The 26007-nt window shown below is 42.1% G+C and overlaps 3 protein-coding genes and 1 non-coding gene across 5 annotated transcripts; 3 read left to right on the top strand and 1 right to left on the bottom strand.

The window, feature by feature from the left end:
* The first annotated feature begins 8990 nt into the window (after window positions 1-8990).
* Window positions 8991-13037, top strand: glb1l (galactosidase, beta 1-like). The gene is made up of 16 exons (XM_030111133.1): window positions 8991-9176; window positions 9650-9819; window positions 9925-10075; window positions 10211-10271; window positions 10344-10438; window positions 10509-10689; window positions 10779-10837; window positions 10922-11043; window positions 11161-11201; window positions 11292-11410; window positions 11490-11564; window positions 11646-11735; window positions 11858-11971; window positions 12157-12288; window positions 12428-12655; window positions 12743-13037. Exons 1-16 carry the CDS (start codon window positions 9060-9062, stop codon window positions 12944-12946), a joined length of 1959 nt encoding a protein of 652 aa, XP_029966993.1. The 5' UTR covers window positions 8991-9059; the 3' UTR covers window positions 12947-13037.
* ankzf1 (ankyrin repeat and zinc finger peptidyl tRNA hydrolase 1) lies at window positions 13032-18267 on the bottom strand. 2 transcript variants are annotated; one of them, XM_030111131.1, is made up of 16 exons: window positions 18209-18267; window positions 17768-17914; window positions 17557-17675; window positions 17379-17481; window positions 17105-17301; window positions 16916-17025; window positions 16410-16563; window positions 15340-15562; window positions 15148-15246; window positions 14907-15074; window positions 14661-14792; window positions 14261-14543; window positions 14072-14183; window positions 13822-13989; window positions 13663-13733; window positions 13032-13573 (listed from the first exon to the last, which is right to left on the bottom strand). In XM_030111131.1, exons 2-16 carry the CDS (start codon window positions 17886-17888, stop codon window positions 13447-13449), a joined length of 2187 nt encoding a protein of 728 aa, XP_029966991.1. In that variant the 5' UTR covers window positions 17889-17914; window positions 18209-18267; the 3' UTR covers window positions 13032-13446. The 2 variants fall into 2 exon arrangements, with proteins under 2 accessions (XP_029966991.1, XP_029966992.1); XM_030111132.1 differs by having other exon boundaries at window positions 14907-15071.
* A 2674-nt stretch (window positions 18268-20941) lies between these two features.
* Window positions 20942-21014, top strand: trnak-uuu (transfer RNA lysine (anticodon UUU)). The gene has a single exon. It is a non-coding gene; the product is annotated as a tRNA-Lys (tRNA).
* A 2923-nt stretch (window positions 21015-23937) lies between these two features.
* On the top strand, window positions 23938-25617 carry hce2l2 (high choriolytic enzyme 2-like 2). Its single transcript, XM_030111212.1, has 9 exons — window positions 23938-24029; window positions 24112-24154; window positions 24231-24293; window positions 24374-24529; window positions 24641-24758; window positions 24873-25051; window positions 25218-25299; window positions 25382-25506; window positions 25598-25617. The coding sequence occupies exons 1-9, from the start codon at window positions 23970-23972 to the stop codon at window positions 25615-25617; spliced, it is 846 nt and encodes a 281-aa protein (XP_029967072.1). The 5' UTR covers window positions 23938-23969.
* The last annotated feature ends 390 nt before the right edge of the window (window positions 25618-26007 follow it).

Raw genomic sequence — 26007 nt, 5'->3', positions numbered from 1 at the left:
CCATCTCAACTGCCAAATTAAAAAAAACAAGGGCCCAAACTCTGAAAGTTTGGGCTCCACACTGCCCCCTAATGCACATCAGAAGTATGGTTACATTTCAACAATGCCCCTTTAAAGAATACTTCTGTTTAATTACATTTAAATAAAGCAGACATTCTTATGGGAACAGAGCATAAAATTAATAAGGGATATGTTTTTCATTACTGTTTTTTACATTTTTTTTTTTCAATTTAAAAAGTAAGTTAAAAAAACAATCATACAATTTATTGGGCCTTTCATAAAGCATGTGCCACATGAGAGTTTAAGCTCCATCCTCTAGATAGCAAAAATACTGTTTTGATACACTTGTCTGTCAATGTTTTGAGATTTATTTATTTCTTCCTTTTGTAACCGTTCATGAATTTCAGGTTTATATTTATAGTACGGTTAAGAATATTAATGGTGTTTTAATATTGGTTCTGACATTATTAAAGGCAAACAGATCAAAACTTCCCTTTTTGTTTTAAATGACATCAAACACTTGCAAGATTAATCATATTTACAAGCCTCTTTCCTCTCAGTCTCTGACCTGGGATATAAGTTTTTGTGACTCCAGTCAAACAATTTTTTTCTTTTTTTTGTCAATCCATCCATCTTCTTTGATTCCAGCAAATGCAGCCAGTATACAGTGTGTAACCAGGTATGTAGTCACTCTATGGAGAGTGGAGCGAGGAGAAAACTCAGTTGAAATCCATCAATATCTGACTTAGCCCACTCTCATTAGATTGACTTCCATTTTTTTTTTTTTTTTAAAGCTCATACAATCAATCCTAGCAAACACAAGCTTTTTAATCTGCAACCTTATGCCAGAAAGAGCGGCCACCCCGCCGTGATCGCCAGATAACAGTGCACAGGCAGACACTTTAATCTATGCCAAACAGTCGTCCAAGAGATCCAGACTAATAAATTGTATTTTTTTTCCTGTTACGTAATCAGTCCCGACTGTGTTGCAGTTATAGGCGGGCATGGCAGAACCCAGACTCTGGCTCTGTGATGCACTGCTCCTGTATTTAGAGTTATTTCAAAACAAAAACATCATGTATTTTATTGTATTCATGAGGCAATTCATTGCATTTTATTAAACTGACTCTTAGGGATTATGATTTGATGGGCATCACATGCAGGACTGCAGCTTTGTGAACGTAGAACTAAAGAATAGTTCAGAATAGAACAGAACAGAACAGTTTGTCCTTAAAATGTGACCTGAATCCTGAGTAAAATAAATGTCAAAGTTTCTCTATCCATCCATCCATCTGAGTGTCATCCTTTAACCTCAGAGATGCTTTTGGTGTGTCAGGGTACTAAAGTACTTGCAGAAAACAAACACATGCTTATGGGAAACATGCAAACTCCACAGAAAAAGCCCCCCCCCCCCCGACTTGACTGTACGGCCCGCGTTCATCCCTCCATGTTTATCCTCAGCCTCAAATTGTTTCAAGATTATGAATTTAAGTTGAAATTAAAACATGAAAACACTACATTGAGCATCATGGCAGTAAGACATCTGATCTGTGTTCATCAACGTCTGTTATGCTGTTGAGAGCCACGTGAAATCTGTCCATCTGTTTTTCTTGTATACACTTCAGCACTTCATCAGGCAATCTTTGTTACAGGAACAGTAGCTGAGGCGCGTTCATGCGTCGTGCCAGAGCACTGCAGCACAGAGACATTTTAACTGGCGGGATTAACTGCGAAACTTCCCAGAATAGCCTGATTTTCAGTTGAAAGCAGATCATCAGCTGTTCTGGTTCTTTTCTGCTTTGTTCAGGTCAATCATCATATGTGAACACACACACTTCTCTTGTAAAAACACTAAAGGCTGGTTTAAAATTTAATGCACCTGTCTGCACCAGCATGGTTAAAATGTGTAGAAAGTGAATTCATTAAACACACAAAACTGAAGTATACTTATAAAAGATCACGCTGTGGCTAAGCTTTGAAACAATTTAACATTTCTCAGTGACACACTGCAGTGTAAGCTCTGCGCTGAGAACAACCACATCATTTTCCTCAGGATTTGACCTAAACCTTTAATCATTAGCTCTGCACACACCGAGCATTATCCACTGTACTTTTCCCAAAACTCAATAACAACAACAACAGTGAAAGAACAGCTCTATGAATCAGTGACTAATTTAACCCTGGATATAACGGGGTGGCGGGCGCAGAGACAAAGACCGAGCAAAGTGTGCTTTCATCCTACCTGAGAGGACAAAGAACAGAGCATCCATTTGGCCATGGACATTCCCACAGGGACCGGGGGATGGGGCCAGACCTGAGTCCTGCCGAGGTCTCAGCCTGGCAGCATAAAGCTGCTTTGGTGTTCTGAGTTGAACAGTTGTGCAGGTGAAGTATGAGCAGTATCTGTGAAATCCCTTTGTCTACTGAAGGAGACTTAAAGTAAGAAAAAGAAAAAAGAAAATGAACAAAAACTGATCACTGCATAGATGATCTTTGAAGCACGGAGGTTTACATTAAGGGACATATTTTTGCTCCTTTTCAAAAAGGCCACGCATTTTTACAGCATCACATCATTCAGTATTACTTAAAGCATGACAGTTTCACCTAAATATAGCATTTTCCAGCCAAATCTATTTACCTTTAGACTCTGAAAACACAACCACACTGTGAAACAGTCCTCTCTCATGTGTTTTTCTCTTCTAACTCTAAAAACCTTAATAAATTTGAATATTTCAACAAGACTTTATGTCTCGGTTTAAAAATTAAAACTTGCTTGATTAAATTGTGTTAATGATTATTTGAAAAGTATATGCCAAACCTGATCCTGAAATTGCTCCATCTATAATTTTAGCATTACATTGTTGTTATTGAAATTACTAGAGCATTTATAGGTGTATTTTCTTTTTACAAGAAAGTTTGAAATGAGCATAAAGCTACATGTTAGCTAGAAATGATCTAAAACCATTGTAATCAGAACTTTATATGGTAGACACATTTCGAAATTTAGCGTTTGTCAAGAGAAGACATCTTTTTTTTCTTGGTGAAACTGAGCTTATAAACTGAACATGCTTGTTTGAAACTGCCCGTTAGCTCTCAATTTGGACTTTTTGTATGATTCAAAATTTAAAAAGAAAAGAAAGGTGTTAAAAATCACAGGGTGATGAAGGACATCTAAAAGCGGGGAAAGGTTTAAAAGATCAATCCAGTGTTTCACTTCATTAGCTTTAAGTGAGCAGCCGCCAGGCAGCTTAGTAATAATGTTCAATCTTTAACCCCCACGTCCTGCTCTTGTAGAGAGTGTGGTCCATTTATGGAGAAAGCCTGTGGTCAGAGATCAGCCTCTGTCACCACACACAGCCAGAGCAACGTCCTGTAGGAGTCATGCTTAGAATACATGTTTGGATTTTGGAAAATGCGAACGTTAATCAACCCATCCTGATCTTTTGGGTTTATTAGAGAGACTTCTGAAATGTCGTGTGAGAGGTGCTGAGGGGCGATGGAGACAGAGAGTCTGTGGTGGTGACCCTCCCAACACCTCAGGCAAAGTCACTCCGGACTGATGAAGGACCCTTTTTGCGGCCCGGTGTCAAACGATGGCTAAAGTCTGGCTTGAGGACACGTGCTGGAGTTCCCACTGAGTGGGCGGTGACGGATTGGTCTTTCCACAGAAATGCTCCGTCACTCACAACCACTGATCATCACTTACCGAGCGACTGGATTATATAAAAAGCATCGCTCCATGTACTGCCTGAACAGTGGGGGCTAACAACAGCTATTGATCCACACTGAGTTATGTCATTAAGGCACAGACTGCCTTTCATGATTCAGGCCTAAAGTCAGTAAAGTCTCATTCATCTGAAACAAAAAACTGACAATCTTGCCAAATAAACTTGTCACGTATTGAGAGTCTCCCATAGTAGAAAGTCAACATTATTGTCCACCAATTCAAAATTTTAATCTGAACACGTACTTATTGATAAGTATCTGTTACTGTCTTCACGTTGCTGTTTTATCACAGCTGTTTTGTCGCTGTTTCTACTTGATATTAATAAATCCACTTCTTTTAAGTGCATTTTTGCAGGGCGGCTGAAAATCGTATCCCCCTCACAATGAAATGCTTGCAACTCAAACTACCGGACTTATGAATATGACGATAATGTCACAAGAGATAATGTGCGATCACCACCATTTGATTTCCAGCTAAACTGATTAAGTTCATCTAAATCTAATGAGTGAGCCAGATGGACCCACACAGTGCTGACAGGTCTGCTCATGTGTCTCAGCACCACTATAATAATGACAATACAACTGCACTGAACTGTCCCAATAATGTGCACAATATTACAAGTCCTAATACGTCCCAGTGACTACTTACTTTTCATTTTCAGTAGCTTGTAAAACTCTTCAATAAGTATCTGTTATGTGATCAGTAAGACAATTTATTTTGAAGAGTTAAGGCTGTCAAGTAGAAAAAGGTAAAGTGGGAATATAATAGTATAAAAGGTAAAAAAACATTCACAAAATTTAAAGTCCAATAGGTTTTGTATGTTAGAATGTTGTGAACTGGATGGAGGATACCAAAAAGGATCGTGTTTGATGCTAAAGCGGCATATTTAAATGAACGTAGTGATGTAATGAATCTTACTGGTGGATTTCACTAATGAAATTGCCTTTGCATTTATGTGTCTTTCAGGGCGGGGCTTCCTGTGTCAGGGGGGCAGTGGATCAGAATATGGGACACGTGGAGGGGGGCAGGTGCTGTAAAACTGATCCAATCTGATTTAGATGGATGAAACCATGAGAGCAGAAACATGGAAATAAAAATAGAACATCTGACACTATTGTCAAAGGTGATTCAATCTTTATCACATCACCCTCGGATACGGCGGCGCATTAATGGGTAAATCTGGCCGGAGACAAATCTGGATGCAGCATTTATTGAATTAGAGGACTGATCCGGGAACAGCAGAGTCAACCGGTCTCCAGCTGGAAACACTGCTCACATCGACGCCAACGAAATCTGCTGTTTGTAAGAAAATGTACATGATGACAGTGGAGGTGACAAGAAAGGGACATCATTTTCCAAATGTTGCTGTTTAAACGTGCGACTTTTCTGAAGAGAAAACTGCTTCACATTCTCCCCTTCACTGACAACTTTCTCAATCTTTACAGAACTCTACATTTTAATATTCCCACATTATATTTACTTGCATTCCATATTTGTTCACAAGGATGATTTTACTGCTTGTTTTTTTTTTTTAATATCGGCAGAATTGTGCCAAAAGTGCAAACAGCTGCGAAATAAAGTCAGCCATAGAATGAAAACACGGCATCTGACTTCTGTCATATTCCTGGCATGTGTTTGTTTATTGTCCAGCTTCTCAGGATCAGCTTCTCTCGGCCTCCACAGTATTAGCCCTAAGTGAACCCAGCACTGACTCACCGGTCATACGGAGCCTGAGAAAACAGAGAAGGTACATTCCTCACTGGATCCTGATCCCTCGCTCCAAGACTGGTGAAGCATTTCACTGCATGCAGCTCATCTGATTCAGCTGTGTGAGTCACGGCCGGCTCAGCACTGACTGCATATGATCAGGAATGAGAGAACATGATGTTCAAAATCAGGAGAAGAAAAAGCTTAATGCAAAATGAAATATATGAGAGCAAAGATACATCTTCACCAACCAGAAGAACAAGAAACCTTCTCGTACAGTTCAAAGAATTGAAAATATAGGATAGATTAAAGCAGCCTGAATCCACAGAAAAAGAGCAGGAGTTGGAAACTGTACTTTCAGAGACAGACAATTGTCTAAAATCTGTCGAACGGATGATGAATAAACTGGGTTGATTTAGCTTTGATCTATTAAGTCATACACCCAAAGCTCATGTTCATGTTTTTAAAAACCACCACTCCCCACATATTTACGATGACAGTTGTGGTTTAGAGGTTAGAGGAACAAAGCTTGAGCACGTTTGCAGGTTCAAATCCAACTGGCAGGCAACCGCAGTGGGTCCCTGAGGAAAACCCTGCTCCCCCGGCCGGCAGCCCCCCGGGCTCTGAGGCAGCCCACTCCGAGAGGATGTGGTGAAGGTTAACTATGAATAATAAGGGTTAAATGCTGGGAAATTATTTTCCCTTAGAGATCAATAAAGTATCTAAAGTCTGAAAAATAAACCTCCTAAAAGAGTCAAGTCTGGATGAAACCGTGACCTTTTTTTTTCCCCTAATATCCTTGACATCTTTGTGTGTCTGTGTGTGCACCTTTGTTTCCTGGGCAGTGTTGGGGTAGTTACTCAAAAAAGCAATTGGTTACTACCAGTAGTTATTCATTACCTCGTAGTCTTTACCACCGACTGAGTGTGTTTCATGGCAGCTCAGTTCTGTCATTTGTTCTGTTTTTGGGTTTGCCCTACGAGTGTGTGTGTGTCTGTGTGTGTGTGTGTGTGTGTGTGTGTGTGTTTCCAGCTCATTGAGAGGCGCCGTCCGAGTACTTTATGCATGTGTGTATGTGTGTGTGTGTTTACACTGAGTGTGATCGGGGGCCTCCTCTCAGGGGTCAGCCGTGGCTCAGCCGATACCGGGGCACTGTTAAAACTAAACACGGTTAATTGAGGAGGCCGCCGATAGCCCCTCCTCTGTGAGTGTGTGTGTGTGTGTGTGTGTGTGTGTGTGCGTACACAGAGACAGACTCTGTAGCGCGTTAACCCCAACAGTGTTCCTGGGAAACCATCGTTCACATAAAGAGCCCCATGTCAGCCGCTCACACTGATGTCACCGCTATGAAAACATGAAGGTGCTGTTTTCATTAGCTGAGTGGCGCTCGTCACGGCGGGGACACAACCGGTGGAGGGCCGGTTCAACATCTGCTGGTTCACATAAACTGAAATGTAATGGCGGGAGGCGGCAGAAGGCATCTGAATACACCTGCTTCCAACACAGACTACAAAGAGGGCTGCTTTTCTGGGGGGTGGGGAGCCAGAGGGGAGCTCCCAATCTAATTACCGACTCTGGAGAGATGATTTCATGACGCCCAGCCCTCGGGTGAGTGTTTTTATAGCTCTCCTGTCACAATGGAGGCGGGCGTCTTTATTTGTTAGTCTTCGGTCATACTTTGTTGAGTAATTGAAAATATAGCATTCAAGCTGGAAAAAAAGCGGATGACTTTACACTGTTGTGTTAATCTCATCTGCCTGTGACTCGAGCAGTCAGAAACAGCAGTTCCTCTGATGTTTACATCCTTCAGACATGCTCTCCTCCTACAGAGTCTTGGTAATTGGTGTTGCTCTCAGCGCATTAGTCACTGGGATTTTTCTGTGGTCCGAACAACAGTTTTCCACTGGAGATCAAGAGTTCAAAGATGGGATGCTGACGAGCTCTCCTCGGGCACTATCACCCTCATAACCAAATTACCAGCCCATGTATGTTCCTCTTCCTCTCATTCCCAGGACAATCGACGGTCTCTGAGAGTGGCCTAATGAGGCTCAGAGCCAGGGGCTCCGCTCCTATCTGCAGCCAAGATCTCCTACCATTAGCAATTTGTGAGCACCCCCTTTAAATTTTCTGAACATGTAGGCTGATAAAGAGCCAGGAAATGAGATTAGAGTTCAGGCAGTCATTAGAGGCTGGAGCTGACCATAGAAAAGGACAAAAGCATCTGCAAATGGGCCTCACTGTGTCACTGGGACCAGCCAGCAAGCTGCTGAAGACATTATAGACCCAAATTAGCAGGATGAAGTGCTTCGTGTTTACATGTCAGACTGAGATAAACTACTGATCCCATTATGTGTTACAGCTCCGTCACTTCACTGCCTCTCAAGAGCTCTTTATGAATCTAATGGTTTGGAGATGAACATCAAATGTGGACGAGAGGAACTGTGGTTTATGTATGACCTTATTCAAGTAAGGATAAAGTGAGCTCAGATACAGTGAAATTGAGCAAAAAGAAAAAAAAAATCCCAACTATGGAAATCAAGTTCAGTTAAGCTCTCCATCAGGTGTTGAAGCGCCATCTAGTGTCATTAATAGGCTGTAAAATGATCACATGGCGTATTTATCAGACAGAAATGGGAATGTAGTTCCAGCATGTAAAGAAAAAAATTAACAGCGCACTAGACATGAAATATATTATAATTAAATAAAATAGACCAAAAATATAACACATGACGACCACACTACAAATGTTTTACTGGGACTCGAACCAGCGTCTCCCGGTTGTCCTCAACACAACCCGCACAAATTATCATTTTTCCATTCAAAACTCATTAATACTAATACTGTCACATAACCACGACGGAATCCTCACAAGTGTAAACCTGAATAATTACTATTTTCCAGAGGAAATTGGCCAGCTGCTTTTGCGTAAAAATAAAAAAAAGTGAATAAATCTGTGTGATCCGAATGATGTTCAGTTGAAATATGAACAGGAAAAGGTGCAGAGACACATGCAGGGAGGTGGCAAGGAAGGAATAATGGAGCAAACCATTCCTGAACTGGCTGCTTTGTCGCTCCACTGTGCCAGATACAAAGGGAATTGTTGTCAGAATACAGAGGGGGACATAATGTTGTCAGGCTCACAGTGGGAAGGATTTTCCACTGGTTCACACTGTTTCACATGAAGTTTATTCAGTTATTATTAGGAATCATTTCAGACTCATGTTGACAGCCATCATTATACAAAAATGTGTCGTTTGCCACACTGGGAAGTATTTAAAACTTATGTTTCTTTTTTTAAAATCATTCTAAAAGAGTCGTTTTTTCCTAATCACTGTTCATTTTCTGGTCAAATCATTTAATTTTGTTCATAAGCTCTCAATGCCCGTTTCATGTTTACTTACCATCTTTTTGCACGCTGGGAATCCCCCTAACTTTATTCATACCCTTGACTTGCTTTACACAGTGAGTGACAGACTTTAGGACCCTGCAGGTGATCAGTGTAAATCACATGACAGAGTTTCAGCAGAGGGCAGGACGCTGCTGTGGTGCTGGATCCACAGAACAGACGCGCTGCAGCTAAAGTGTTAGTTTACAGTCACATTAGAGTAAAACAGCATGTGGATGCATGTGTTTTAGGAGGGCAGTGGATATGGCTGCTGCTGCTGGTGCTGCTGGTGGTGGTGGTGTTGTCTTTCTCCTCACTGCCGGGATCTTTGCCTGTTCAGCTGTTTGTGGAAACTTGGTAAGGAGGAAGTATCTGCGTGTTTTATTAATAGAAAAATCAGGTGATCATTCATGTGTGTCTTATAAGTTCCTCATACGTTTTCAGTTAGTTCAGACAGAGAAAAAGCCCCCTAATCATACAGAAATGTAGTCACATTTTAAGTGATGGACAGATATTTTTTTCACAGCAGACTGCAGCATCTTTTCAAAGCCCTTAAGGAGTATTAAATGTCCCAAAAAGTCTGAACTCCTGAATAATTTACAATGAGAATAACAGTTTGTCAAATTGTCTTCTGCTCTTTCTTCTTTAGATTATTAATTTAACTGTTATGACTATCATTTGTTTTCATTTGTACATTTGTTTATGTCCCCTGTGACAGCCTGATGACCTCTCCACTGACCTCTGCCCTTCATTCCCCCATGTTTAGCTGTGATCAGAATTGGCGCCCCACCACCATTAAATGACAGACTGACAACGTGGTTTTCTTCCAGGTCTCCGAGGAAAGATCTTTCTCCATAGACTATAAAAGCAACTGCTTCCTAAAGGATGGGAAGCCTTTTCAGTACATCTCTGGCAGCATTCACTACTCCAGGATTCCCCACTACTACTGGAAGGACCGGCTCATGAAGATGTACATGACAGGGCTCAATGCTGTCCAAGTGTAAGCTGCATACCAATACACTCTTACGTTTGTATTTAGTGAACTTGCCAGTCTGTTTCACAAATATGTTAACAAGCATCCCGTTATTACTCCACATGTTCCCAGATACGTGCCCTGGAACTACCACGAGACCGTACAGGGCGTCTACAACTTCACAGGAGACAGAGATCTGGAGCGTTTCTTGGATCTGGCCAATCAGACAGGTCTTCTGGTCATCCTGCGTCCTGGACCGTACATCTGTGCTGAATGGGAAATGGTGAGAAATGGAGCTTCTGCCGTGTGTGTTCTGGAGTTCATATTAGCAATTAAAATCAGATTACTCCCCATACGGTGTTTTTGATCATCCGAAACATGACCACCTGTTGGTTTATCTCTATGTTTATTCTTCCAGGGAGGTTTGCCGGCGTGGTTACTTCAAAAACCGAACATCGTTCTCCGTTCAGCCGACACAGGTAGAAAACACACTCGTGTCTTTGTCCTTCTTAATTGCAACATACTACTGATTTTATTTTTTTCTGCTGCAGATTATATGCAGGCAGTCAGCAACTGGTTGGCAGTCCTCCTCCCTAAAATGAAACCGTGGCTCTACATCAACGGGGGGAACATCATAACTGTCCAGGTACCAATTGTTTACTTGCAAATTGTTGTTGTTCAGTGTTGTTGGTTTTAACGAATCCTAATGATTGCAGGTTGAGAATGAGTACGGGAGTTACTTTGCCTGTGACTACAACTACATGCGTCACCTGAGAACGCTGTTCAGCTTCTTTCTGGGTGAAGAAACGGTGTTGTTCACCACTGATGGAAACACAGACAAGGAGATGACATGCGGGTCTCTGGAGGGGTTATACGCCACTGTGGACTTCGGCACAGGTTGGTACGACTGTACTGTGTGCGATAACAGCATCATCTAACTTGACTGGATTCAGTTGTCATTCTAAAAGTTTATTTTTTTTCTTCAGATACCAATATCACCGAAGCCTTCAAACGACAACGGCGATATGAACCCCGAGGACCTCTGGTACGTCACAGATCAATTCATTCATGTCAACAGGCTGTGCTGACAAACGAGACTGAAACATTTTACTGCTAAATCATGTTGCAGGTGAATTCAGAGTTCTACACCGGCTGGCTGGACCACTGGGGGGATCAGCACGCCGTGGTCGATGCTCAGAAGGTCGGCAGAGTGCTCGAGGAAATGCTGGTCATGGGGGCCAACGTCAACATGTACGTCTACAAATTCAGTCTGATGAAGTATTTGGTGTTGTTTTGCTGGAAAAAAAATTCACCAAGCCCTGCATGATGATTGAATTCTACTGATTTACACTATCATACTTCCTATAGGTACATGTTTGAAGGAGGAACTAACTTCGGCTACTGGAATGGTAAAACTCTTCGACCGTACCGCCGTTTACGAGATCGACGCTCAGCTGGCCGCGCAGCGACTGACTGACTCTCCGCTCTTCTCCTGAAAGGCGCCGATCATGACACCAGGTTTCGCTCAGTGGTGACAAGTTACGACTACGACGCCCCGCTGACGGAGGCAGGAGACCCCACGGAGAAGCTGCTGGCCATCAGAGATGTTATAACGCAGGTAGAGCCGACTGAGCGGTCGCCCACAGAGGCTGATCAGCTGATTAACACTCAGTGAATTCATCAATGTTTCCCATCAGTTTAGAGAGGTTCCCTCTGGGCCCATTCCTCCAGCAACTCCGAAGTTTGCCTACGGATTTGTCACCCTACAAAAGGTAGCATTTTAGGTGGTATTTGCAGACGATGTAACCTCATTTTAACATGGCTAATCTGTCTTTATTTGAATGGACCGACAGGTTGGAAACCTCAGCAGTGTGCTCAGCGTTATTTCACCTCTGGGACCGGTCAAATCTCAGCACCCTCTGACATTCGAAGAGTTGAAACAGGTATGTTGTCTGAGGGCAACAACAGGGGGGAGAGACTGGCTTTGTAGTGACGGTAAACCTCTTGAAACGTGGAGAACTTCTAGACTGTTGTGTCTGCAACCTGTCACGTCTATTGTGTTCAGTACTATGGATACGTGCTGTATCGGACTACGCTGCCCCGGGACCTCTCGGAGCCCACGCCACTTATCTCCCCGCTGAATGGGGTTCATGACCGCGCATATGTGTCCGTCAATGGGGTAAGGGCTTACAGTGAACGTTTGTTGACCACCAGCCAATCCGATGTTCAGGTCAGGGAAAAAAACACAAAACATGAAGCCTGGTTGACAATGTCAGGCTGTGAAATTTCAGACTTTCTTAGATTTATAAAATGTTTCAGTGTTAAAAATTTGTGATTAATAAGTGTGTGTGTGTGTGTGAGCAGGTTTATCAGGGACTGCTGGAGAGAGACACCACGCTGGTGATGAATGTAACTGGACAGCGAGGGGACACTCTGGACATCCTTGTTGAGAACATGGGCAGAGTTAACTTTGGCAGCAAAATCAACGACTATAAGGCAAGGCAGCAAACACACACTTCACAGTGAATATTATTTTGAAAATGTATTTTCAAAAAAAAAAAGAAGACAGCTTTTCACTGTCGGAGTAAATTCTCATGAAGCGTATATTCACTCGAGGCTCTAAACTGTGTTCCAGGGCCTGTTGAGCAGCCTGATCCTGGGCAGAGACATACTGGCAGACTGGCAGATTTACCCTTTGGACATTGATGGAGCCATTTCTGCGGGATGGCCTCATTCACGAGGGCCAAAGTCCCCTCCCACCCGTCTGAGGGAATCTTCCGCGGGACCGGGTTTCTACACGGGGACTTTACAGCCCAATGGTTTATCATGGGACACCTTTCTCAAGCTCACTGACTGGAAAAAGGTAAATTCAATGTGGGTTTAGCTCATAGAGAGGAATCAAGAATTCATTGTTTGGGACGTTCATGGGTCTTTCTTTTTTTAACATCAGGGTCAGGTTTGGATTAACGGCGTGAACCTGGGACGGTACTGGCCGGCCAGGGGCCCTCAGAAGACCCTGTATGTTCCTGGACCCCTGCTAAACTCCAACTTGCCCAACACCATCACGGTGCTGGAGCTGGAGAGCGCCCCAGCGCAGCTCCGAGTCCTCTTTATGGAACGGCCTCTGCTCAACATCACCGCCGGGAAGTCTTGACAGACCTCATGGAGTTTTGCACCAAAAGAACTTTCCACACATTTCAGCAGGAGAAGCACTATCCTGAAAACCGTTGCAAGCATTTCAATAAGAATTTCACTCACGCAAAGTACATGTAGCACTTTTTACTTCGGCACTGTTGTACTTTAATCATTCTTTATCAGATACAATCTGCCGTCCCATTTAACTCTGCCAACAGCTGTGATCAAATGACTTCATCGTGACTTTTTCCAACTTCTCTCTGCCTGTAGAAAAACAACTTTTTTTCAGATTTCTGTTCAATTTAATTTCATTATTTCCATACCTGCACATATTGTAAATACATTGTACCTTTGTTTCATTAAATTTTGATACATTATATGTCTCCTTCTGGCTGAAGAAAAATATCGGAAAATGTGTATTCCAATGTGAAAATAATTTTAGTTTTAATGTCTAAGTCAGAAATTCAATTAGATGGTGTTTGAGGTAGCTTTCCTCCGAATGGCACTGAATCCAGGGTGTCACGTCTTGCTCTGGGGGGCATTTGTTTTTCGATGTGTTTGGACGCAACGAGGAGAACAGAAAGAATACTCCAGGTAGGTAAAAGGGATTTTCCCGAGCAGAGATTCTCCACACAGCCAGCACCTCCTGTTGGCAGAAGCAAAACCACACAATTACTGCAACACGTCCCACATGCTGGCTGCATTCACTGGAAGGACAGCGCCGAGGAGACTCACTTGACATTAGAAATACTGGCTCCTGTTGCAGCCACTTGCTCTGCTAACCTCCTTTCTGCTGCCAGAGCTCTCTGCAATGAAAACACAGGAACTGGGCTTTTTTTTTTTTCCTTTTACACAAGAAAACAAAAGTAGATAAGTTGACAAACTTCCCCACACCTTCTCACGATCCGTCAGAGAGGCAAACCTCTGCTTCTCCTCTGCCTCCAGCTCCTGCTTTCTCTTCTCGTCCTTTAACTCTTTGTCTCGCTGTTTCTTCTGAGCCTTTTGGGCCTTTTTCTTTTCAGTCTTTTTGGATTCAATCTCTGCCGTTAGTGGCCCGGGGACCTTCAGTCACAGACAGGTAAACTGTTGGTTTTCTGCATATATTAATGCTTTACATGTTCATTTTCAGACAGTTCACTCCTACCTGCGCCTTACTGTAGTCATACTTGTCAGGATGTTCTCCCATGTATTTACGAAACACATTCCTTGTGTCTTTGTCAGGCGCTACTATGTACGGGGGCCGCCCTTTGTTGTCCCTGTAACAGATTACAGATTTGGTTCATGGTATTCATGTGGTGCAAATAGTCAAACTGGAGCCACAAATCCTCCGTACCTGGAGGCTGGGTCCGCTCCCGCGTCCAGCAGCAGCTTGACCGCTGCCTTTTGTGCAGCCGCTGTAGCAACATGCAGCAAAGTGAACCCTGATGAGTCGATGGCCTTATTAAGGAGACTGATGGGACTCGACATCTCCAAGGGGTTTTTCTCAGGCTGCTCCGGACTCGCCGTTCTCTCTTCAGGTATCCGGAGGAGCTCAGTCAGAGCGTCCACGTCGCCAACCTTGCAGGCGGTAAAAAGCGCATCCCTCAGGCCGTAGTCACAGGGCTCATCCACAGCTTCTGGAATGACACGGAAAGCCATTTAAAAAAATAAACTTTCTCATAATTTCAGCACACAGATTGTGCAGGATTGAGAAATTACTGAACCTCAATAACATGAGAAACAGAATAACTCACCATCCGGTGTTTTCTGGCTGTGTGCTTTTCTCTTCCTCCTGTTTTTAGAGTCCATCTCTGGAGGAGAGTCCTCTGCTGGTGGAGCCTCTGGCAGCTGCTCTTCTTGATGCTCTTCTTCTGCCTGGTCCAATTCTGTCCCGAACCCAAACAACATTTCACAGCTGTAGCCAAGTTTTTTTGTAGGATCACCTTCCCTTATGTTTGTATAGCTATTTAATATAAACCTTATAACCTTAACAGACGTACCTTCAGTTGTCATTTTCGCCTCCTTCTTCCTTCGCCTCCTCTTCCTCTTCTGCCTGGAGGGGTAAACTTCAGACTCTCTGAGGTCCAGTGTTCCTAACGTCAGCTCCACCATCTCCAGTCTAATATCGCCACCCTCATCTTCACCTGAGCTCTCAGCTTTTTCTTCTGCTGATGCCAACGACAACAAGACATTAACTTTTTGCAGAATGCAGAGATATTCTATCCACAGAGATGAACCTACCGATTTCTTTATCTGTGTTTGTTTCTGCTGTGGGTTTGACTGACTTTTTCCACGCCTTCTTCGGTGGACTGAAAATGGCAGACAAGTCTGCGTCTTTCCCTGCAGCAAATTATTTTCAAGCAGTTAAGCAGTGACTCAACAGAAAAGTTCAGGATGTATAAAGTATCACTGAAAGAATGAAACTCGTCTTACTGTACACGTGAACAGTAGAAAGCAGCACTTGAACGCGCTGCACTTCTCGAAACGTCGCCCTGCGCGTGGCAAAGGGAATCGTGCGAATCCTGGGATCTTTTTTGTCGAGCGCAGCGCCACGGCCGCTGAAGAAGATGGTTTTGTTGTAGCTCGGGGCTCGAACGAAGATCGCAGAGGCTTCTTTCAGGTGTTCAGCCCAGGTCACCAGAAGGTCCTGAATGTCCTGCGAGACGTTACAGAAATATTTAAGAATCAAATAAACACATTTTATTAAGGCACTGGAACACAAAAATCCAACATGAATGTAGTCACAGTCCTAAATTCAAACAGGAAGGTTATGAATCCACTTTGCTTCATATACTGTATATTAATTTCTCAAAAAAAAAAGACATTCTGGCTCTGAACTCAGCCAGTGTGGCTTTTCAAAAACAACATAAGGCACAAATCCATGAACGCTGTAATGAAACGTTTCTAAGACTCAGAGATTGTTGTCATTCACTGAAACTGCGCTTAATTACTGGATGCCATAATTCGTGTTAATTAATTTCACAGACACTGAACAATACGGTGAGATTGCCAGAAACAGAAAAAGACGGGGATTTCATTAAACCTGGGTGAATTTCAATGAATACACAGAAAAGATCTGTCTTTTGAAGCGCAAGTGTCTGAGTCATGTAGAGTAAGGATAATGAATATCAGCAAAAATCTGTCAAATCAGAACATTTCAGAGGTTTTTAAGTTCAAACCTTCAGGATCATTTACTTCTTCCATTCCACTTTGACAGCTAATGTGTTTTCCATTCACACAGTCCTCCATACACAGAACTGCCTCTAACTTTGAAACACTCTGCTCTCAATGAAACCTTTAAAAAAAAACAAAAAAAAAAAAGCCCTGGCGCAAGTTGCTGAAGACATCATCACAGTTACAGAGTTTGGATCATTATTAGACACTTTCAAAACACATCAGACTGAAAGCTGACTTTGTGAGGTATAGAATAAAACAGGTGAGATGTCATGGTCATGACGAGTGAAGGTGAAGCGACAGCACGGTTGAATGAATGATCGTCTTGCCTTCACTAGCGCTGCCTCATTGTACCGCCTCAGAGCAGCTCCTGCAGACTTCGGTGCGTGACTTCGGTTCTGAGAATCTCTGAGCCCTTGAGCAGTGCCTCGCTTCGCTCGCACGGTGTATCGATGAAACGTTTTGTGCTGCAGGACTTGTTTTCTGTAGCACAAAAATGTTGTACTGAGTTGGTGATTAGTTTTCCTGTATAGCAATAATATTAAAGAAGGCAAGTGATTTTTCTGATTTACAGTTAATATGCCAAGATGTGAGTGTGTTTTCATTTCTTTCCTTAAATAAGACAAAAGTGTCTGTTCAGAGAGTGAAGATTTAACCTGTAACACACCAGTTGGGAAGGGTTTATCCAGAAAATAATAAAATAAAATAAAGAGAAAGAGAAACATCAGCTTTTCATCTAAGTGAAGCTATAATGTTGTGCTTTCAATGTAGATTTTGACTTGTACAACAGCAAAAAAAACAAAAAAAACAAAAGCACCAATTATGTGTCCCTTACCCTTCAAAAACAGCGCCAGCAAAGTGGCCTCCGCCTGTCATGAGAATCACCCACACTGTCTTCTTATTTATTCCCTTCAGAGAACTTCCAAAATTGTGCTCTTCCGCTGACTAAAATGTCAAAGAAACACGAGTAAGTATAGATAAAAAAAACAGTTTCTTCACAGCACCTATAGATACTGTGCCTCACCTTTCCCTGAAGTATAGAGCGATGCACTGATAAATACTCCCCTGCTGCATTCTGGAAAACCACCTTGCTGGAGAGCCTGTGGTTTCCCACCGAGGTCTCATTATCAGTGCCAGTGGCATTGCCACTCGTCCCCGCACTGTCGCTATCTGAGCCTTCCTCCGAATCGGACTCTGAGCCTGAGATACTGGACAAATCTCCTGTGAAGTGATAAAATGGACATGAATCAGCTGTTACAGACTTTCCACTGAACGAGCAAGTCTGTGGTTCCCCCCACCTGCTCCGGTTTTCCTCTCAAACTCTTCTACTGTGAGCGGCGGCAGGCCCGTCATCTTCAGCCTCAAGTTGAACCGATGCCAGTCGAGCTTGTAGTGCTCCCTCTGAAACACAGCGCCATTTCATAACATCAATACATGAACAGGTGTTATTTTAACAAAAATAAGTGGAGCGCTTACCTGTTCCTCCCGGTTAATGAAAGGACATTTACAGGCAGAGCACACCATCTTGTCTGACACCTCTCTAACCAGGCTGGAGTCTCGCTGTCGGTCATCCTCTGGACTTTTATCCTCCACATCTGAGGGGAGGACGAGAGGGACTTGCTATAAAACCAACAACAGATGAAATATAAAGCACTTTTGACACACACAACATAAAATTGACACATACACTCAGTGGCTGATTCAGGGCTCAAAGGCTCCTTCAGATCAGAGTTGACTTCTCTCAGTCCAGACAGCTCCTCGGCTGAGCTCAGATCAAACACAGAGCGAGATTCAGGACAAGCTGTCATCCCTTGTTTGGTGATTTACTCCACTGCTGTCATTGAAACAGAGAAAGAATCATTGTTACAATTTCCAGGAGCATAACACCAGGTATGAACGCACTCATAGTAACTGTACAGCTCTATGATTAACAACTTTGAGCCCGACGTGACTACATTTCAGTCATGAGCTGAAAACAACTCTCAAAGCTGACATTACGGAGCTGATGTAACCACGTGTAGCGCTCGAAGATAATAGTAATCGGCACGCGAAAAAAGCTTTTCCGGAACAGGAATAGAATACTAAACGCACACAAAATCAAGTCACTGAAAAGTAACACGACGCTTACCTGTGTAGAACACACTTAGAAAACACGGACGTCACAGCCTGACATCACGTCGCCGCGTGCTTCCGACTACTGAGTACGGAAGCCCACGAGCGTCAACAACGCGTGAAGAGTGTGGCGTTCAGGAACAAATCAAAAATTGGAAAGCAGAGTACGGAATAAAGTCTGGATTAATATTCTTCATTCACGAAAACTTCTCCAGAACTGTGATTGCTTCTTCAAAATCAGAAAGTAATTGGATGCAAATACGCGATGCGATGTGACGAGTCCTGGCTTGTCTGTTCTTCATGTAGTTAGCATGTTCTCAGGTGTGTCCGCAGGCTTTCTCCAATAACATTTGAACTTTTGTAACTCCCGAGTTTAAGTACTGTAAATGTAATTGTCTGTGTCTTTGGCCGATAAAATGATAGACAAAATCAACTGAAAATTATTTTAAATACACTCTTTATCCACACTTTACTGAACACATTGTATCCTTATTGTATCTTTGTTTGGTTACTGTATCTGCAGTGGACATTATGTTGCAACATTCAATATGTTTCTATTTTATTGTATCTTAGATGTGTATATACTTTGTACCTTACAGTTTCTCAAACAACTCGGTACAAAAAGCATTTACATTTGCACACCCAACAAAAAAAAAGGTAACAATAAAGCAGTAAATAGAAAGCCTTTATTCTGCTGGTTTTTTCTCACAACAAATTACTAAAGTACAATGAATTGACCAAAGCATAGCGTTTTCTGTATGTGCCCAATATATAAATATACACATGATCATATATACATAGTCTTAAATTACATGACATACACTGAGAGAGGCATATTTGCTCTTATCTAAAGATAAATTCATGATTTCCAGTGATATAATCTTTCTACTCTTTTACATGTGGTTTAATTTTTTAGGGATTTAGTAAAAGTCATTACATGAAATCAACTAAAAATCCACGCAGAGCTCCAAGGAGAGATATTCACTCATTTTATTTGACAATCATTTACAGAGTGGTATGTTTTGTTAAAGTAAAGAATACGCAAGCTATTTTTTTGTTTGTTTGTTTGTTTGTTTGTTTAACCTGTCCTGGTAGCAGCAGAATGGAAGTTTGGCTGTGATGTGCCCAACAGATTTGCTCCTCCAAGAGAAGCTTATAAAACACCTCTTGATAAAATGATTTCTTACTTTATTTTATTTGTTTTGAATAGTACATGATACATGATTTAGCTGGAGACAGAGAGTGAAGGAAACAAACAAGTGAACAAACAAGCAAAAAAAAAAAAGAGTGGAGAGAGAGAGAAGATACGACAGTCTTTCAGTTACGCAATATCGACACTTCAGACGATCGGCTACTGCACCTGCATAAAGACATGACAGAGGGCATCCTACGGACTTTTGTTGGAGAATATAGCTGATAGTGATCTGCGACGCGCAAACTGAGGATCCAGGTATCAAATTACACAAGAACATCAGGAGAGACCCAATACAGATAGCCGTTAGTCTAACCCACCACAAAACAACAAGGTGATTGAGTCCACATGCAGAATCTGAAGAGTGATTAAAGATCAGCGTATTCATGCAAATGCCACAGTGATCATGTATATATGACCTCTGACCCCTGAGAAGACCAGAAGCAGGCCACAGAGGGCCTCAAGGCTCAGCCACCCCCTCAGGCAGACGCCCACGAACCGGTCTGGAAGAGGGCAGAGGAAAGCCCCGGCCGGGACCCCTGGCGGCCACGAGAACCGGGCCCCAGCAGACCAAGACCGGCAGGCACCGGCCCCACTGGGCACCGGACACCCAGGGCAGGCAGAGCCGAGAGCCCAGGGCCCAGGAGCCCAAGAGCCAACCCCATCCACTCAGGCAGAGGGCTATGACCATACCCAGGAGAACCGGCCCCCACGGGCAGCTACCCACCCCAGGCCAGCGCTCCCAGCGCTCCAGCCACATACCCCGAGATCCAGGGTATCAGAAGCCACATAAAATCCTCCCATCCCCCTCCCTCCTCCCTGCCCTCTCCTCCCTCCCGGACCCCTCCCCCCAGCATACCTCCCCCACCACCGATCCTTCCTTTCAGGCAGTTCACATTCATCTTAAACTAAAGTTTTTCCCATTAACCTTTGCATGAGCTGTTTTCATTGTCCACATACAGCATCTTCAACTGACTTCTCATATACTTTTGTAAATCTAATCATATTTTAAATAGGCGGTTCACTTTGTACTCATTCCAAGATATAACTTCAAACTCACTCACTCACTTTTTTTTAGTACATGCAATTCAGTACTTATCAGTGAAGATGATGCACTTCAGAACAGAAAAGGCAGAGAAGTCACTGAACGTTTTGTGATTGCTATTGGATCAAGTAAATTGGCACATGGACTTCTTCTGCTATATCAATAACCAGTGTGTTTTCTTAATTATATTTTCATTAAATGTTGTTGAACACTAACTTATCATTCTAACTATTCTAAAGGGCTGAGCCACAGTGGATCTCAACCAACGCATGAAAGGTAAATGTGGATGTTCTTACCTTTCCTGCAGGACTGTCAAAAACCCTCAAAGATTTCTTATTTGTACCTGTAAAAGCTGTCATGGGAACAAAACAGTGAACATCATACCTTTTGTTGATGTATGTAGTTTGCTAACAAACAGGTCTTGTCTTTCCAAAAATCACAGAAAAATCAAACGTTGTGCGACTGTACACAATTATGCGATAAGAATTTCCACTATGACAGACACTGTCAGAGCCCGGATAGCTCAGTCGGTAGAGCATCAGACTTTTAATCTGAGGGTCCAGGGTTCAAGTCCCTGTTCGGGCGATACATTTTTGCTTTTCCCTGTTCTCAGCAAGCACTGCAGATTTATCCACAACAAGCAAATGACTTTCTGCACATTCTGCTACGCTTCGGCAATGAGAGAATTTGTTTCTGTAACATCTGTGCGTTCAGCTCAGGCATAAAGGCTCGTTCTTTCAGGCTGCTTTCCGCTCTGCCGCCCTGTACCTCAGTGGTCATACCATCTCCACGCCATCGGATGGCGCTGTTCCACAGAGTGCTGCCACAAGGAGTGTTGGAAGTATGACAGGAACTTAACTGTTTTGGAAAGAAGTAACTGTGAACTCAGCAAATGGGAAATATCTTCCTCTGAACCGCTCTAATCCTCTGTTAAAGAAATGCAAACTGGTGCCTTTAAACCCTATCTGACAGGTAGTAATAATTAATAGAAAGCCAGAACCAGAACCTGCTTCAGTTGTGTGAAGATCAGGCAGCTTGATGGTCTCAAAGCTTGTCAAGGTTCTGGAGAGGTGGACATCTGTCGGCCGGGATCTTCAAGCACACCCACAATCAGGCAGATTCTTCACACGCTCTGGAGATGCTGATGAAGAAACAGGACAGACCTGTGAGAAATCTCTTACTGAATCTTCACACTTTTCAATTTCACTGTTGAAAAAACTGTGCGAAGACTAAAAGGCAGGACTAAAATCTGATGATGATCATCATCAGAATCAGAGTCTAAATCTGGAATGAACTAAAACCATCGGCAAAGACAAAAACTGGTCTCAAAATTCATATTTCAAAAACATAGGAAAGGAAATTGCAATTCAAAAATGATATTATTAAAACACATCTTGCATACCTGCGTCACTTCTTTCTCACATGGGAAAAGCAGCTTCACCACATCCACTTTCAAATGCTTCACTTGATTTGCTGACCGTCCCGGAACCCATGTACAGCTGCACTACAACAGTGGACAGAAATGCAAATAATATCAGCAACACCGATTCATATAAATCGAACAGTTAAATCTTATATCGAATACACTGAAAATTTACAGCATGCAGGAGCAGCTTCCCACACCATCCGAAGGTGTCACACCATCAGAGTTCTGGATTTTCATTCAACTTGAAACAGAAAGGAAATGAGGAGGGAAGCAGAAAAAAGAGGGGAAAAAAGGAAGATGGAGAGAAAACAGTGGAAAAGGCAACCATGTGGGCAGAATAAAAGACATTATGAAGAACAGAAACAGAAAACAAAAGACAAATGATATGGAAGTCACACAGTATTTAATATATTTCTATAACATAAGATAAGTCTTCCTGCTCATGCAATGTAAAATCTGCATTACCCATGATTATGGGGATGACTGCCCTTTCAAAAGAAAACTTTTGATAATTAAAAAAAAAAAAAAAGCTTTAGGAGGGTTGTGAAAGTGACAAATACAAATAAATCACCATATTTCTTTTTAGAAGTACCTAATTTAGGTGTTTCACATAAACCTGTCCTGACGTCCTTCAAAATTGTATTTTTTCAACTTGAACTCATCATCAAAGATTAATCTGCACTCCAACAGCCATGAATTGGGATTATATTCTAACAGACAGACAGAAACTTCATCATGAACAAAAAATTAATGAATAGTTTTAACTGTGTGACATCCAATATTGCTGTAAAATCTGTGTAATTAATTTGTAATTGTGTATTTCTGAACTTTTTAACCATTCCAGGTTTCTCCAGTGTTATGAACATTTATACACAATTACATTTCCTCGAAGTGATCCATCAGCTGTGAGCCACGTATTAAAAACAACATCCCATTACTCCAGCAGCACATGTATGTGTTGCGTTGGCACTGGAAACCAGGGGGGCTTTAAGACATCAAATATCATATTATTTTGGCACAATTTAGAACTTTTTGAAATGAAGGTAACTATTTCAAATAAATATAACTCTAGTGGAACAATCTGGTCATATAGATTCAAGAATTGAGATTAACCTTTGCAAATTCAATGATGCAGGGAAATACCATTATTTTTAAGCGACGCCATGAGAATTTGATTTAAAATACGCAACTTTTGAAAAACTTTTATGGTTAAAAAAGATAGAAAAAAAAACATTGCTAACATGCTGTGGCCAATACACCTTCCCTAGTTATAAACTGGGGACCAATTAGCTTAGCTGGCTCGTGCCACTTCAGGAGAGTTCGCTCAACGACCAATAAACACGGTAAAGGTAAGTTGTTCGGATATACCTGTAATAGAATATATTTTTAGAAGGCTCAGAAATAACCCGACTTATTATATAAACTGAAAAACATTAAAATGTGCTCACTGTGTGCGTCGCGATTCCATGTTGTCTGCATCCTGCTCAAAAAAGTGTCGCGTGACTGTCTGCTCGCAGGCTGAAGGGCACAGCGCCCCCTACAGGATTCTTGCGCTCGCCTGAGCTCAGGGAATGAAACCCTAACCTTACAGATAGGAGATTTTACAGATTGAAATATTTTTACACATTGAAAAATGTCACTTCAGATTGACATACAGAAAATTCTTCATACACACTGACAGATATTTTTTGCTACAATAATGTCGCCATAATAAACCTGCGTTTCACATAGCAGGAGAAAGGTGAGTAAACATAGTGTCAGTGACAAGAAAACAGCCCTCCTGGTGAATGCACACAACGTCTAAAGCTTTAAATTGTTGTTACCAAACCTGCACTAAACATAAAAACACTTCATTTAAAGCTATCCGTTGAAGTGGAGTTGTTATTATGGACACTGAGACCTCCAATTACGCCCGTGTTGAATATGTTGTTTATGGAAGAATCAAACTAATTTGATGATTAAACTCTCTCACAAACAAATACCACTAACCCTGTTATTTACCTGAGATAATCATGGGTATTATCTCAGGACAGTGACCGGGAACACCTATAAAGCTGGGTGTTAGTGGAGGTCAAATGGCAACACTGAAGGCATCGAGTGTCTGACTGGGAAAGATGGAGCGGATTATCCTCCTGTGCATGTTCTCCGTCTGCGTCTCCGCTTTACAGACTCCGGTAAATATGAATGGGATTGGAATTAAAGGTAACTCAATGACAAAGTGACAGAAGTGCAAATAAGTGTGTTGTTTTTTTGCAGAATTTTTTGTTGCGTCCCAAATGGGGTCCCATTGGGTATAGAGGTAACAATTCACACTGTCAGTGCAGGTGAGACTTCACAGACATAACGCATGCACTGACTTGATTTTCTTTTTTAAGGACGCGAAGAGCCAAAGGATGAAACAGCAATGGATGCAATCATTAAAGCCAATGAGTTCCTGGGTAAGTGAACCATGATCGAAACAACATGCTGTGATATGTGAACTGTGAAGGATTTTAATGTTCTCCCACCTATGTGGCAGCTTCTCGTGTCATAGATGGCACAACCACTTTGAGAGAGGGAGACATTGCTGTTTCCTCTGGAAGACGCGCCAAAGTGTGCTTTGCGCGCAGCTGCCTCTGGAATAAATCGGTTGATGGTCATGTCTATATTCCTTACAGAGTGTCACCCGAGTACAGTGAGTTGTTCTTAGATTAATTTGACATGAGAAAATAAATGTTATGAGATTCTCACTGGTTAGTCTTGTTAAAAATCTATTACTTTTCTATCCTCTTTTAAAAATGAACAGCTGAGGTGGAGACAAAGCTGATAAAGAAAGGAATGGAGAACATAGAGAAAGGCACCTGCGTCCGCTTTGTTCCTCTGACTCATCAGAGAGACTACATTGACATCGTGCCGCAGTCTGGGTGAGCGATATTTCCTCAAAGATTTACCTCCATCATGTGAAAACACAATCAGTTAGATGTAAAGTGATGTGTAGAAATGGATTATCCATTCTGTGTCGGTGTGTCTGCAACCAGATGCTGGTCCTACCTTGGTTCACGTGGTGGACGGCAGACGGTGTCCCTGCAGAGTCCTCAGTGCCTGCAGGTTGGAGTGATTTCCCATGAATTCATGCATTCTCTGGGCTTTGTGCATGAGCAGTCCCGCTTCGACCGAGACAACTATGTCACCATCATGTGGCCAAACATATGGAGAGGTAACTTTAAAAGGGTGAAAAGGGGCTGGCATTGTACAAGAAGAAATTCTAAAAAAACTGTTTCTGTTTCTGCAACAGTTTTCATCATGGATGTGTTGCTATATCTTCATAGCAAAAGAACATCTTGTTTTAAATAATAAATACAATCTTTTACAATTTCTAACAGATCGACTGAGGAATTTTGAAAAGTTCAGGACTGAAAGTCTGGATCTGCCTTATGACTACAGTTCAATCATGCACTTTGGGAAGTAAGTGATCGCTTGAATTTGGATCACTCGAAGTATGCATATAAATATTTTAGGAGGTAACATACATTGTGTATTTGGATAGGTATGCATACTCTCAGGATGGGGAGCCGACCATCATCCCTAAGAACAGCCAGAAGATAAAGCTGGGCCAGTCATCCAGTCTCAGCCACCTCGACAAGCTAAAGATCAACAAACTTTATAACTGTGGTTCGTACCTGGGCATTTGCAAAATGGACAAAATATACTGAATGTGTGCTTCTGTGCTGATATTTCAATTTGTTTTTCTCTCTCCCTGCAGGTGACACTGATGATAATTAAGCAAAGACAACTGACATGAAGCTGGAGTGTACTGAAAGTCTATTTTATTAATTGCTTTTGAATCACATGAACTATTTCAATAAAGATTGATTCAAGCTTTCTACCTGCACTTATTCAGAGTATGTGTGATTTTGTATATTTAAGCACACAGAGGTGAAATTATATAAACTCTTAACAGATGAGAACTAGTAGAACTGGTTTATAGTTTAATTCATTATCAAGCTTTACAATCTATTATCAGTAAAGTAAAAAGAAAGGAAGAATAAGGGAGATAATTGTAATCAAATTTCCATACACACACACACATTCACAAAGATAAACAGATGAGTGTATTTATGTTTCTTGCTGGGCTGCACACCGTCACTCAGACAGAAATTTCACAGTACTGAT

Source organism: Salarias fasciatus, chromosome 16 (assembly GCF_902148845.1).
Source record: "Salarias fasciatus chromosome 16, fSalaFa1.1, whole genome shotgun sequence".
NCBI classification, from domain to species: domain Eukaryota; kingdom Metazoa; phylum Chordata; class Actinopteri; order Blenniiformes; family Blenniidae; genus Salarias; species Salarias fasciatus.
Note: the sequence above shows the minus strand (reverse complement) of the source record. Positions and strands in the feature narration are given on the sequence as shown.

What these genes read in the sequence shown, in the direction of transcription:
- glb1l (XM_030111133.1), top strand. Translation starts at nt 9,060, where the DNA reads ATGTGTTTTAGGAGGGCAGTGGATATGGCTGCTGCTGCTGGTGCTGCT. An exon ending in CAGCTGTTTGTGGAAACTTG is followed by an intron (nt 9,177 to 9,649) that starts GTAAGGAGGAAG and finishes GTTTTCTTCCAG; the next exon opens with GTCTCCGAGGAAAGATCTTT. An exon ending in GATTTGTCACCCTACAAAAG is followed by an intron (nt 11,565 to 11,645) that starts GTAGCATTTTAG and finishes ATGGACCGACAG; the next exon opens with GTTGGAAACCTCAGCAGTGT.
- hce2l2 (XM_030111212.1), top strand. Translation starts at nt 23,970, where the DNA reads ATGGAGCGGATTATCCTCCTGTGCATGTTCTCCGTCTGCGTCTCCGCT. An exon ending in GGGTCCCATTGGGTATAGAG is followed by an intron (nt 24,155 to 24,230) that starts GTAACAATTCAC and finishes TTCTTTTTTAAG; the next exon opens with GACGCGAAGAGCCAAAGGAT. An exon ending in CAGAGTGTCACCCGAGTACA is followed by an intron (nt 24,530 to 24,640) that starts GTGAGTTGTTCT and finishes AAAAATGAACAG; the next exon opens with CTGAGGTGGAGACAAAGCTG.
- ankzf1 (XM_030111131.1), bottom strand. Translation starts at nt 17,888, where the DNA reads ATGACAGCTTGTCCTGAATCTCGCTCTGTGTTTGATCTGAGCTCAGCC. An exon ending in CAGCCAGAAAACACCGGATG is followed by an intron (nt 14,544 to 14,660) that starts GTGAGTTATTCT and finishes GTGTCATTCCAG; the next exon opens with AAGCTGTGGATGAGCCCTGT. An exon ending in GGAGCGGACCCAGCCTCCAG is followed by an intron (nt 14,184 to 14,260) that starts GTACGGAGGATT and finishes AATCTGTTACAG; the next exon opens with GGACAACAAAGGGCGGCCCC.